At 51.6% G+C, this 13,504-nt stretch overlaps 1 protein-coding gene across 2 annotated transcripts; it reads left to right on the forward strand.

Moving 5' to 3' along the window:
* The first annotated feature begins 4,477 nt into the window (after positions 1–4,477).
* Positions 4,478–10,119, forward strand: LOC146543267 (uncharacterized). 2 transcript variants are annotated; one of them, XM_085238108.1, is made up of 9 exons: positions 4,478–5,097; positions 6,357–6,526; positions 6,730–6,849; positions 7,603–7,726; positions 8,068–8,154; positions 8,243–8,344; positions 8,563–8,702; positions 9,198–9,274; positions 9,788–10,119. In XM_085238108.1, the coding sequence occupies exons 2-9, from the start codon at positions 6,473–6,475 to the stop codon at positions 10,023–10,025; spliced, it is 942 nt and encodes a 313-aa protein (XP_085094234.1). In that variant the 5' UTR covers positions 4,478–5,097; positions 6,357–6,472; the 3' UTR covers positions 10,026–10,119. The 2 variants fall into 2 exon arrangements, with proteins under 2 accessions (XP_085094234.1, XP_085094233.1); XM_085238107.1 differs by lacking the exon at positions 4,478–5,097 and having other exon boundaries at positions 5,104–6,526.
* The last annotated feature ends 3,385 nt before the right edge of the window (positions 10,120–13,504 follow it).

A 13,504-nucleotide genomic window follows, 5' to 3' on the forward strand; every position in this document is an offset into this window, starting at 1 on the left:
CCCACTTTCTCACCCTTCTCTCAGGCCTCTCGCTGCATGCTGCAATTCCTCTCCGTGAACAAGAGATGCACACCCAGTACGACCGGCACACCCCTTTCCTTGCCCAGACCCTGTTGCCCGTGGGCAGCAAGGGGCAGCGGCTTGGAGCGTTAAGGCAATCCCTTATTGGATCTGACTCCTGCTTCTCATCCCACTGCCCAAGAACAGCGGTGGAGTCACTCATCTCCTGACAGCCCAGTGCATCTGCACTGATCGTGGCCAAGGGGGCAGCACAGAATTTGTGAGTCCAGCAAGTGCTGGCGTTTGTGCTGCTGGTGGTAAGTTCTTCAAAACATGCACATGCCCAAACACTGGCGTGATCTTCCACAAGGTACTTAAGTTGGGAATGCACCCGCAAGCTAGGAGGGGGAGCATCAAGTAACAATTACCAAAATAAAGGGACTAACCTGATCTAATTTTAGGTAGGCAACTAATTAATCAGAGCTCCTTCCCTGTCTAACCATCACTACAGAAGGGATGCCAAACCAAATTCACGTTTCCAGACACACTGAGCTGGAAGGACAATTCCCACAGAAACTTCACACAGAACACACAAATACTGCTGCGAGTCTTTGAGGCTAGAGCAGTGAGAAATCGAGTTGTTAGCACAGCAGATAGCTACCTACTGCACGGACTTCGTGGCTCTCCTCACATCTCCTCGGATGCAGGCGTTCCCGCGTGCAGCTCTGGCTCCCGGGGGCAGCAATAAGGCTGCGCACTGCACGAGGGGCCGGCACTCACCGCTCCGAGCGAGAGGATGTCCTCAGCACGAAGGCCTTTCAGAACACGGAGCAGAACGTCCTCAGGCACACTCAGCAACGTCAGGACTCGGGGCCGTTTTCTTCTCCTTCGCTCGGCAGCGAAACACCAACACCTGCAGCACCCCGCCGCCGCGGGCCGAGACCCGCTGAGCGCACTGCCGTTTAAACACGGCGCGCCGCCCGATTGGCCGAGAGGATGACGGCAGGTGGGGCCGTTCCCGCGGCCGCTCCCGCCGCGATTGGATCACGAGGATGCCAATTCCAACCGCGGCCGTTGGCGGTTCACGCGCACGGCGGCCACCGCGCATGCGTGCGGAGCGCGAGCCCTTCCCGCTGCCCCCTCACGAGGGCGCTGTTGCCGTGGCGCCGTCTTCAGCCTCAACGATTTCGCCTCCAACACGTACTGGAGTCGCGATAGGATGCCTTTATCTTTCGCCTCAAAACGAGCAAGGACATTTCCCTCGGGTTCCACACACACTGCTTTTAAGAGTGGCTCGCGACGGCCTCATCTTCCCAGGCTGGAAAGGATCTGCACTATCATCCAGTCCAGCTGCCCACCCACCACCGTTTCCCCACCAAACCGCGTCCCTCAGGACAACATCTAAACAAAGTCTGTCTCACTGCTCCTGCAGCCAAAGGGCTCAGATGCACGTGTTCCTGCCCGATTCCCTCCTGCTTCCCTAAGTGTCACAAAGGAATTTGAAAATAGGTTTCAAGATTTAAAAAAAATCATCAATTCTGGTCTATTTGTGTCTCTGTTTCTCTGTTTTCATCTCACGTTTGCAGCTCTGTTACCTGCAGGTTTCCACATGGAACGCATGGGCTTGTATCAGCTATTCAACTCAAAGATATTCAACTTCAGGTCTCTTAACTCTTTTATCAGAGAGAAATACGAAATACCCCTCCCTTCATAGTCACACCTTATTCACACCATTGCTTTCTCACACACACACACACACACACACAAGCTGTGAACAACTATTTTCAAGGATGAAGCACGAGGAGGGTCAAATTCCATGAAGCCCTGACAAACACCCTGAGGACAAACACCCTGACATCTCACCTCACCGCCATCGAACCAGGCCGATGCATTAGTTTCACCAAAACAAGGTCAAATTTCCCACTGGCTTTATCACGGATTTGATGAGGCTGGAAAAGACCTCCAAGATCATCAGCCCTCTGCTGGGGGAGAAGAGCAGAAGCGTCTCCTCTTTACTGCTGCAGAACCTGACCAGGGTTAAGAACTGCTGTGGTTTAACCCAGCAGGCAGCCCAGCGCTGCACAGCTGTTCTGTCACAGTGCAATGGGGGAGAAAGACCAGAGAAAGGCAAAACTTACGTGTAAAGACATTTAATAGGACAGTGTAGGAGGGGAAAACAACAAAGGAAACCGAAAAAGGACTCATCTCTGAGTCCATTAACAACCGCTTCAAGCTTGTTATTCCCTCTCACCTCAGACGTGCCATAGGCTTTAGAGTTCCTTTTTCCTGTACTGTAGGGCTGCGCCTGCAGCCTGGCTTTGTTTATATCATAGAATCATAGAATCATCAAGGTTGGAAAAGACCTCTGAGATCATCCAGTCCAACCGTTCACCTATCACCAATGTTTCCCACTAAAGCACGTCCCTCAGTTCAGCATCTACATGTTCCTTGAACACCTGCGGGGACAGTGATTCCCCCACCTCCCTGAGCAGCCTGTGCCTCAGCCTCACCGCTCTTGGAATAGAGGTATCTCCTAACGTCCAACCTGAATCTCCCCTTGCGCAGCGTGGAGCCGTTCCCTCCAGTCCTATTGCTAGTTGCTTGGGAGAAGAGGCCAGCTCCCACCTCACCACAACTTCCCTTCAGGTAGCTGAAGAGAGCGATAAGGCCACCCCTGAGCTTCCTCTCCTCCAGACGGAACAACCCCAGCTCTCTCATCCGCTCCTCATAAGCCTTATATTCAGTTCATTTATTTTCATTAGCATAATTAGTAATGTCCTCGGTGTAATCACCCGTGTCCTTCCAAAAGGAGGTCTTCAGATGATGTTGCTAACTAACCCTCTACAAGTCAGCTTTTTCTCCACAGAGGGAATGTTGCAGAGGGGTGACCAAGATCCAAGACTTGTCTTAGGGATTCTCCTAGATTTAGGCAACCTACTACCCCACTGAAGACAATGGAAACACTATTGAAAGGCAGCTAAGCATCCTTCAGTCCAGTTTTTTTCTCCTCTGGAAGCTGAAAACTTAGTCCTATCATCTTTCTCTGAACCAAAGACTCCTTCCTGCAACAAATCTCACCACCTTTGCTGCTGTACAGCTTGGCTGCTTACTGCCTCTCTATGGAGCAAGATATGTTCATCAGATTTCTACACAGATCATGCTGCCTGCAGAAAGCCTGTGCTATCCTGCACGTACTTTTATTTTTCAGCTGTCACCACCAAACTGTATTTCTTTTGCTTGAGAGGGGTATTCGATTCTCTTTACTGTGGAAGGCTTAACAGTGATATATTTCCCACTGAATTTGTGCTTACAGAACGGTTACATACATGCCATCATATTTTCTTTTGCATTCTTTATCTTTTTAGCCATTTGTAGCAGTAAAGAAATCCACAAAAAGTTATTGCTATGCTATGCTATATTGTTTTATAATGCATTTCTAGAGGCAATGACAGCAACAGGGCTTCCATGCATTTGCAGTTGAGCAGAGGTTGATGCACTTCTTTAAGCATATCGCCTTCATCAGGCAGCAAAAGTAAGTTCAAGGCAGGGCGGCTGATGCACTGGGACGCAGCAACATTCGTTATGCTGCTTTGCTCCCAGAGGTCACACCATATCCTGCACCAACCGAGGAGAAATTACACTCTCCTGTGCAGAGCCTCTGCAGCCTTCCCACAACCCTTGAGGACGGGTAGGGATACGGCATGACAGAAAAGGGATTTCCCTTCTGATGGGGAAAAAGTGCCCAAGGAACGTTCACATCCCACGTGCTGGTGTGTAACTGCTCCATGCCCATGCCCCACGTGCTTCTGAATGGGCAGCACAGCTTTTGTTTCACTTAGCCACCTGTGCAGAGCAGATCTGGCTTTCTGCAGGCATGGGAAACCATCCCATCACTTTGTGCCTTACAAGGAGTTGAAAACCTTCTCTTCTCAGAGTCCGACTTCCAACTCTTACCATCTACAGTGAAGTGGATTCCATTTTTCTAATATCCTTAAATTCCAAGCCCATATTTTCCCAAAAGAACAGAATTTGGAGGTAACCACCTACAGCTCAGCAAGCGATTTCAGTGCCTATTTCTGATTGTGGCAATTATTCAGCTCAGAGGTCCCACTTAAAATTTAAGGTGCCCGTTTTAATTCAGACAAAGGCTGGAGGGTTGCAGCTGACTTCCCAAGACTGCAATAGGTGGTGGTGACACAGCCTCAGGCTTCCGTGTTTGTGCTAATCCCACGTTTCCTTGCTCTGCCCTGCAGGGCAGCTCGTGCTGGAAGTGGCTGCTATCACACTGTGAATGAAGGTCGGTGTAGGAACAGCTGCTGATGGGAGACAGGAAGTCCAGGCTAATGAACTCTGAGGCATCTCCTGGTGTGCTACCAGAGGCGGCAGTAATGATGTCGGGGGAAGTTGCAGAAGAACGTGAGGAGCTCCCCAGCAGGAAGCCACAAAACCGGCAGAAACCTGCAGGAGAGTCAGAGCATGCGCGGGAGCCCAGGAGGAAATGCAGACCGGGTGTTTGAGCGGCGCCTGGCAGTGCAGTGCTGCAGCCCACGACCAGAGCTGTTCTGCCTTCACCAGGCTGGCTTCCCAAGTAGGACGTGTCTGTCCTCGTAAAAACCAGAGGGCTGGCTCATCCCAAGGCTTGCTGATGGTTTGGAAGCTCAAATTCATCCAGCCTCCAAGCTGGAGGCAGCCCGGAGGCAACGTCTCCCGGGTCCAATCATGTGGAGCCGAGCGAGAGGGTAACCTGAGATGGCTGCCCAAGAGTCACCTTAATTTCTCTGTTGTCTTACTTCAGATAACCCCACTGGGTGCCCCTTGTGTCGGTCTCTTAGAATTTGGATCTAGGAGGCGTCCGCTTCCTTTGCTTATAATGAAAGCGCATAAGTGATGCGGAACCGTGCTGAGGTCACAATCGTTGCTGGGGTGGGTGGGTTTGGCCCTCAGCTGGTGAGCAGAGCTGGTGCTCTGGTGAGCGTGCTGCACACAGAGACTGAGCTCTGAGCGGTCCTTGGAAGGATCATCCTTGGAGAGCTCTCAGAAGCACCGCTGCGGCGTGTGTGTGACCTGGGCACAGCCCAGACTGACCTGGACAAAGAGGTGAGCTGGGCTTGGTGCTGCGGGGTTGCTGGAAGGAGTCTCAGCAGAAAAGCTGGGCTGGGGAGGAGCTCCCAGCTCAAACGAGGCCCTTCCCAATGGCTGCTTCCAGGGGAAACTGATTCTTTATGAGATTGTGTCACACGTTTCGGTGAGGATGACGAATTGTCGTCGCTCCCCTGTGTAATGCTACAGTGCAATGGAAAGCTCAGCAGTAATAACAGGGTGGCAAAGTCCTAGGCTGCAGCAAGTGACGATTTGCCCAAGTGCAGCAGTTGGGGTCACAGAAAGAAAGGAAAAAAGCTGCTGAGCCTTGGAAGGCCTCAGGAAGGCAGGGATCTACAGACAGCACCCTTGCCACCACTGCCAACCCTCCACTGATGTCTGGGAAGGGTTTGCGTGCGCCCGAGCTGCCCTGGGTTGGCCCTGCCTTCCCACCAGGTGCTCAATCACTGCTTCAAGCTGTGACTGAGCATTGCCACTACAGCCCTGCAAAATGGCTGCCGGGCGCCAGCCTTCCTCTCAGACATGACAAAGGAAGAAGAGCACAGGCTCCATGCAGTGCAATTTGTGCTTTAATGACCCATGGAGCCCTGGCTGTGCCGTATCCAGCATATTTTTAACAAAACCCCACTGAAGTCATGGTGGAGAGCCGGGTGCTCAGCTGGGGACATGGACTGTCTGGTGACACCACAAGCACGGTGACACCACAAGCACGGTGACACCACAAGCACGGTGCTTGGGGCCGTGGCTGCACCAGTGAGTGCCACAGCCGTGAGCGCTGCGCAGGAGTGTGGACACGCTGCGTGAGCTCTCGTCCCGGCTGGCAGTGATAGTGGTGGTGGCTGACGGGTGCTGCCCGCTCTCGCTGACGGTGCTGCTCAGCCATTGTCTGGTGTGTTAGCTGGAAGGGAGAAGGACTGCAGCTGTGCCTGGTAAGCCAGAACTGTAGGTTTGTCAAACATGTGAGTCGCACCAGTGCATCCATTGCAGCTGCAGCAAGAGAAGATGAAGGGAGTCTTTTTCATGTCAGGAACGCAACGTGTGTGCTGCAAGGTATATAACTGGTGATGAGATGGAGGACAGTACTTGCTGGGAGAAGCCGTGGCAGTTAGACACAAGTTGGATCTAGACTTGGCACAGTTCTTGCAGCCAGCTGCTTCGGAGACGTTGCCCGCCTCGAGAGTCTATACGGCATAAAAGAAGAAAGCTGGGAAAATGCTTAATCCTCATGATTCTGCCCTTGTTGATGCCTCCTGTAGGGTTCCTGTCCGAGAGGACGTTTTGGGGATCCAAGCAGTTCAAGACTGCAGCCGGCTCTTTCCAAGAGCGGGGAATTCCTTTGGAGACAACTCAGACTTGCTCTGAGAAGTTCCCCATGGCTCAGCAAGGAGACGACTGCTACTACTATTTCTACTCTGTCTGTCTGAAGGTACGGTTGGCTGTCTTTTGCCTGGATTTTCTTCCCTTCCCACACTTTTCAGAGAAAGCGGTGGAGCAGTGGGGACCTGCTGGTGATGCGTTACCTTCATCAGCAGTGGGATTGTGCGCTCGCTGCTAACAACCTGGGCTAACAGCACGGACACGTTTCAGGCTGTACTCCTATTTTCCTGTGTGGCTTCCTTTTGCTTGCAGGGAGACAGCTGTCCCTTCCGCCACTGTGAAGCGGCTCTGGGGAGTGAACGAGTCTGCCGACTGTGGGTGCAGGGTTGCTGTTTCCGGAATGACTGCAAGTTCAGACACATGAAAATTGATGTGAGTGTTTGCCTAAAGATGTGCTCTCCTAGATAGTCCACAAAACCACTGTTCATTGCTGTAGGAGGGCTGAATGCACTGCTGCAGGCTAGATACATTTGCTGTGAACATCGTACCGGTTTCTGTTTCTAGAGGAGACTGGGAGGAGGTAGGGGGAAGAGAATTCAATGCCTTAGGTATACCTTAGCCAGAGATGATCGCATTAGGTGCCAAAGGCATTTCCTCCCCAGATGCAAAAAGACCGCATTGCACAGGCACCTTAATCTGCTGGAGCAGGGTGGCAGGAAAGAGCGGGCACTGCCCTCCTGCCAGCGGGGCTTGGTTCTGCTCTATCACGCCTGCTGTGTCCTGGATTTCTTCAGAGCAGTTTGTTTTGCTGCTTGGAGTAGAGAAGGGTGGGGCAAGAAATGATGGTAAAGAGCTAAGGCTTGGTCCAGTCATTTCTGACGCACTAAACCACGACATCTGAAGGCACTGTATCTCCCAAATAATGGTAGCATTTTGCAGGTGCGTTGGTTTCAGCCCCCGAACTGAGAGCACGTGTCTGCTCTACCTGAAGGATAAGAAAGCAAAATATGCCGAGCGGTTGCAGCTCATGCAGATGTTGAGAACACGCTCCCAGGTGTTTCCTTTCGGGATAAATGATGCTTCAGCACTGCGACAGACCTATCTCAGGCACAACCTGGAGCGCGGCATCTCTTTGCAAACCTCCTCTGCCTGTTTCCGTGACCCTTCCTTCCTTTCTCTCTTCAGAAGAAGCGCAGTGAGATTCCCTGCTATTGGGAGAATCAGCTGGGAGGCTGTCAGAAAGCCCACTGCCCTTTTCTTCACCTGAAGGAATGCGGTGGGAACGCACCGACCGTACCACCAAGCAACGGTGAGTTCCTGGTGGCATGAAGCATGAAAGACTTAATTATGAATATTACTTCTGAGCGGGTGCAGGATGTCAGGTAACCATTCATTGGGGAGGGCAGGGAAGAGTCCTGATAAGTGAAATATTGGTTTGCGTTTTGGCTGCCAGAATGGGGGTGGGTTTTTTTCTGGAGAGAGGTAAATGCATTGCAGGTCTGTGCTGACTGCAGAAATGGCACAACAGCTTATCAGCAGAAAGGCAAATGTAAGAAACCATGCTTGAAAATTGGAAGCTTGTGGCTGACTGTGCTGAAACCTTCCTCCAAACAGATGCTCTTCAATTATTTCTTGTCTTCTTTCTGCCAGAAGCTGACCCGAGCGGCCTTCCTCTGAACAGCGGCCTTGCAGAAAGCCTGGAGAACCAGACAGAGGTTGAGGAGGCACCAGAGACAGGTACAGATACTGAACAGGCATCTGGGTTGGATGCGCTGTCTTTCTCCTCAGATTTTCTGATTGTTCTCTCCTGGACTGTTCTCTGCAGTTGACATCCCAGCTTCCTCCCATGGCCCGGCTGCAACAAAACGCAAGCGATCTGAGGAGACGGGCAAAGCAAGGGAATTGCCTCGCAAGAAGAGAGTCAAGGGTGAGCACAAGGAGCTTGTTACAGTGCCTCAGCACAGTAATGCTGTCACTTAGCATTGTTCTGGGTCAGTTTTCCTTGCCCTGGGCTATTACTGAGTGCAGCTCCTGGGTTTCTTCGTTCCTTTCGATGTGCTGTGGGTAGACAGAGAGCACTGTGTGGGAATGATACGAGAACGTGGATTTCTCTGGAGGCACAGCAATCTCTTCCTTTTACTCCAGATGGACGCAAGGTGCGCGGGAGGCCTATTGACTGGAAGACCACCTTCCCCACAATGCGGAGACTGAAGCGGAAAGCAGCACAGATGCAACCATCTGCTGCTGAGGACACCGATGAGCCCCCAGCCAGAAAACTACCAATGGTAAGAACAACAGCAACAGCAGTAGGGCATAAGGTTGGTTTACATTGCTCTTGTAGTAATGGTAGAAATTTCAAACGTTATACAGCTCTTCTGTTTCCTCCGAAGGCAGCGGATGTCTCACAGGGTTCTTATGGAAATTTTCTCTTGTGATTAGATGTACACAGATTTTGTCCATGAATGCTGTGCTGTTAAAAACGCCCAAGGTCACTCGTAACCTTCAAGGGAACGCTCTCTTCAGGAGCACTGTGTTTCCGTACTTGGGATCAGGCTCAGCAGCGCCCAGGGAAGGGAGGAGCAGCCCTCAAAGACCATCCAGTGTTCCACATGTCCTACTGTGGCCAGGGGTGGCGGCCACAAGATTCAACTGCCTGGAAACCCAGCCAGCCAGGCCCTGAATACCTCCAGGAATGGGGCATCCACAACTTCTCTGAGAACAGCAGCTACTCAGAAAACCTTTGAGCCCTGCTTCGTACACACTGTCTTGTTTCTTCCTAGGCGATCCTTGCTTCAGTCCCGCCCGAGTACACCCTGGTCAGCGTTGACAGCGTTGAAGTCCCACAGCTTCCAAGCAGGTGATGACCACTACTTGTTCTTCACCAGTGCCCTTCAGCCATTACACATAAGTTCTTTCGCATCAGGGGACAAGTCGAGTGTTTGAGATGCGTCATGGCATAATCCAACAAAGGAAGAGGTCATTTGCAATCATTTCAATTGCTTACTCAAAGTCTCTGCACAGCGTGTCATGGGGAGAAGTAACTCAGTCAGTGAACAGGTTTATGCAGAGGATGACTTCTTCACATATTTACAGTCAAATAATGAGGCTGGCGATGTGTTTCTGCTACAAAACCTGGCCCCTGTTGGCTAGGCTCAAACTGCTCTGTCTGTCCAGATCAGTTCCCACTACGAGCAATGTGCCTGCTGGTATCTTGCACTCTAAAGGCAGCCGCAGGTTAACTGAATCGCCATCCCTGTGTGAGTGTGAGGTGCGGGAGGGGTTAACCACAGATCTCAGAGCTGGTTTGCTGAAAGCGTATCTCCAGTTAGAAATGTCAGGTACTGACTATTCTCTTCCTTGTTCTCCCCAGTTGGGAACTGCTTTCAGGAAGCCAGGAAGACTCTGGGGCACAGTCAGAGATCAACTCAACATCCCATACCATGCAAACAGATCAGGTGCAGCAGCTGAGCTGCACAGAGGCAGGGAAAGAACTCTTCTCTGAGGATGAGGACCTCGAGGAGTTACTGATGGAAATCACAGAAGAAGAACAGGAAGGAGAAACTGATGAGGACACTGTGGGTACAGATGAGCTCCTAATGGTACTCTGAGACCAATGACATTGCAACACCATCATCTGATTGCATATTTTAAAACAACAACAACAAAACATAATTAAAACCAACCCTATTCCTTTTCAACCCAGTTCCTTTTCTTTCTTATTCTGAGGGACACTTTTCCTGAAACAGTGCAATGAGTCTTAAAGCAAACTGGTAAAAATCAGCAGTGCCTGCATTCTGTTCTCCCGATTTCCCTGCTGGTCAGAGTTCAGGGGCTGTACACCCACTCCCCAGCTCTGGGTGGCTGCCTTCAGCATCAAGGGCATAAAGCACTTGTGTGGGCACAGAAAGACGTCCATCCAGAAGGCTGAACCTGAAACTTCTTCCTTCCTCCCCCCTTGGCAATACTCTGCTTTGGGTTCACGAGGAAGCTCTGGAGTTCTGCTGCCTTGGACAGTGCCTGTGTCAACGGCAGCGCCCACCTCCCACTCCCACCTCCCACTTTCTCATCCTTCTCTCAGGCCTCTCGCTGCATGCTGCAATTCCTCTCCGTGAACAAGAGATGCACGCCCAGTACGACCGGCACACCCCTTTCCTTGCCCAGATCCTGTTGCCCGTGGGCAGCAAGGGGCAGCAGCTTGGAGCGTTAAGGCAATCCCTTATTGGATCTGACTCCTGCTTCTCATCCCACTGCCCAAGAACAGCGGTGGAGTCACTCATCTCCTGACAGCCCAGTGCATCTGCACTGCATCGTGGCCAAGGGGGCAGCATGGAATTTGTGAGTCCAGCAAGTGCTGGCGTTTGTGCCGCTGGTGGTAAGTTCTTCAAAACATGCACATGCCCAAACACTGGCGTGATCTTCCACAAGGTACTTAAGTTGGGAATGCACCCGCAAGCTAGGAGGGGGAGCATCAAGTAACAATTACCAAAATAAAGGGACTAACCTGATCTAATTTTAGGTAGGCAACTAATTAATCAGAGCTCCTTCCCTGTCTAACCATCACTACAGAAGGGATGCCAAACCAAATTCACGTTTCCAGACACACTGAGCTGGAAGGACAATTCCCACAGAAACTTCACACAGAACACACAAATACTGCTGCGAGTCTTTGAGGCTAGAGCAGTGAGAAATCGAGTTGTTAGCACAGCAGATAGCTACCTACTGCACGGACTTCGTGGCTCTCCTCACATCTCCTCGGATGCAGGCGTTCCCGCGTGCAGCTCTGGCTCCCGGGGGCAGCAATAAGGCTGCGCACTGCACGAGGGGCCGGCACTCACCGCTCCGAGCGAGAGGATGTCCTCAGCACGAAGGCCTTTCAGAACACGGAGCAGAACGTCCTCAGGCACACTCAGCAACGTCAGGACTCGGGGCCGTTTTCTTCTCCTTCGCTCGGCAGCGAAACACCAACACCTGCAGCACCCCGCCGCCGCGGGCCGAGACCCGCTGAGCGCACTGCCGTTTAAACACGGCGCGCCGCCCGATTGGCCGAGAGGATGACGGCAGGTGGGGCCGTTCCCGCGGCCGCTCCCGCCGCGATTGGATCACGAGGATGCCAATTCCAACTGCGGCCGTTGGCGGTTCACGCGCACGGCGGCCACCGCGCATGCGTGCGGAGCGCGAGCCCTTCCCGCTGCCCCCTCACGAGGGCGCTGTTGCCGTGGCGCCGTCTTCAGCCTCAACGATTTCGCCTCCAACACGTACTGGAGTCGCGATAGGATGCCTTTATCTTTCGCCTCAAAACGTGCAAGGACATTTCCCTCGGGTTCCACACACACTGCTTTTAAGAGTGGCTCGCGACGGCCTCATCTTCCCAGGCTGGAAAGGATCTGCACTATCATCCAGTCCAGCTGCCCACCCACCACCGTTTCCCCACCAAACCGCGTCCCTCAGGACAACATCTAAACAAAGTCTGTCTCACTGCTCCTGCAGCCAAAGGGCTCAGATGCACGTGTTCCTGCCCGATTCCCTCCTGCTTCCCTAAGTGTCACAAAGGAATTTGAAAATAGGTTTCAAGATTTAAAAAAAATCATCAATTCTGGTCTATTTGTGTCTCTGTTTCTCTGTTTTCATCTCACGTTTGCAGCTCTGTTACCTGCAGGTTTCCACATGGAACGCATGGGCTTGTATCAGCTATTCAACTCAAAGATATTCAACTTCAGGTCTCTTAACTCTTTTATCAGAGAAATACGAAATACCCCTCCCTTCATAGTCACACCTTATTCACACCATTGCTTTCTCACACACACACACACACACACACACAAGCTGTGAACAACTATTTTCAAGGATGAAGCACGAGGAGGGTCAAATTCCATGAAGCCCTGACAAACACCCCGAGGACGAACACCCTGACATCTCACCTCACCGCCATCGAACCAGGCCGATGCATTAGTTTCACCAAAACAAGGTCAAATTTCCCACTGGCTTTATCACGGATTTGATGAGGCTGGAAAAGACCTCCAAGATCATCAGCCCTCTGCTGGGGGAGAAGAGCAGAAGCGTCTCCTCTTTACTGCTGCAGAACCTGACCAGGGTTAAGAACTGCTGTGGTTTAACCCAGCAGGCAGCCCAGCGCTGCACAGCTGTTCTGTCACAGTGCAATGGGGGAGAAAGACCAGAGAAAGGCAAAACTCACGTGTAGAGATAAAGACATTTAATAGGACAGAGTAGGTGAAGAAAAGAACAAAGGAAACCAACAAAGGACTCATCTTTGAGTCTGTTAACAACCGCTTCAAGCTTGTTATTCCCTCTCACCTCAGACGTGCCATAGGCTTTAGAGTTCCTTTTTCCTGTACTGTAGGGCAGTGCCTGCAGCCTGGCTTTGTTTATATCATAGAATCATAGAATCATCAAGGTTGGAAAAGACCTCTGAGATCATCCAGTCCAACCGTTCACCTATCACCAATGTTTCCCACTAAAGCACGTCCCTCAGTTCAGCATCTACATGTTCCTTGAACACCTGCAGGGACAGTGATTCCCCCACCTCCCTGAGCAGCCTGTGCCTCAGCCTCACCGCTCTTGGAATAGAGGTATCTCCTAACGTCCAACCTGAATCTCCCCTTGCGCAGCGTGGGGCTGTTCCCTCCAGTCCTATTGCTAGTTGCTTGGGAGAAGAGGCCAGCTCCCACCTCACCACAACTTCCCTTCAGGTAGCTGAAGAGAGCGATAAGGCCACCCCTGAGCTTCCTCTCCTCCAGACGGAACAACCCCAGCTCTCTCAACCGCTCCTCATAAGCCTTATATTCAGTTCATTTATTTTCATTAGCATAATTAGTAATGTCCTCGGTGTAATCACCCGTGTCCTTCCAAAAGGAGGTCTTCAGATGATGTGGCTAACTAACTCTCTACAAGTCAGCTTTTTCTCCACAGAGGGAATGTTGCAGAGGGGTGACCAAGATCCAAGACTTGTCTTAGGGATTCTCCTAGATTTAGGCAACCTACTACCCCACTGAAGACAATGGAAATACTATTGAAAGGTAGCTAAGCATCCTTCAGTCCAGTTTTTTTCTCCTCTGGAAGCTGAAAACTT

The sequence above is a fragment of the Meleagris gallopavo genome, chromosome 16, assembly GCF_905368555.1.
Source record: "Meleagris gallopavo chromosome 16, MGAL_WU_HG_1.1, whole genome shotgun sequence".
Taxonomy (NCBI): Eukaryota; Metazoa; Chordata; class Aves; order Galliformes; family Phasianidae; genus Meleagris; species Meleagris gallopavo.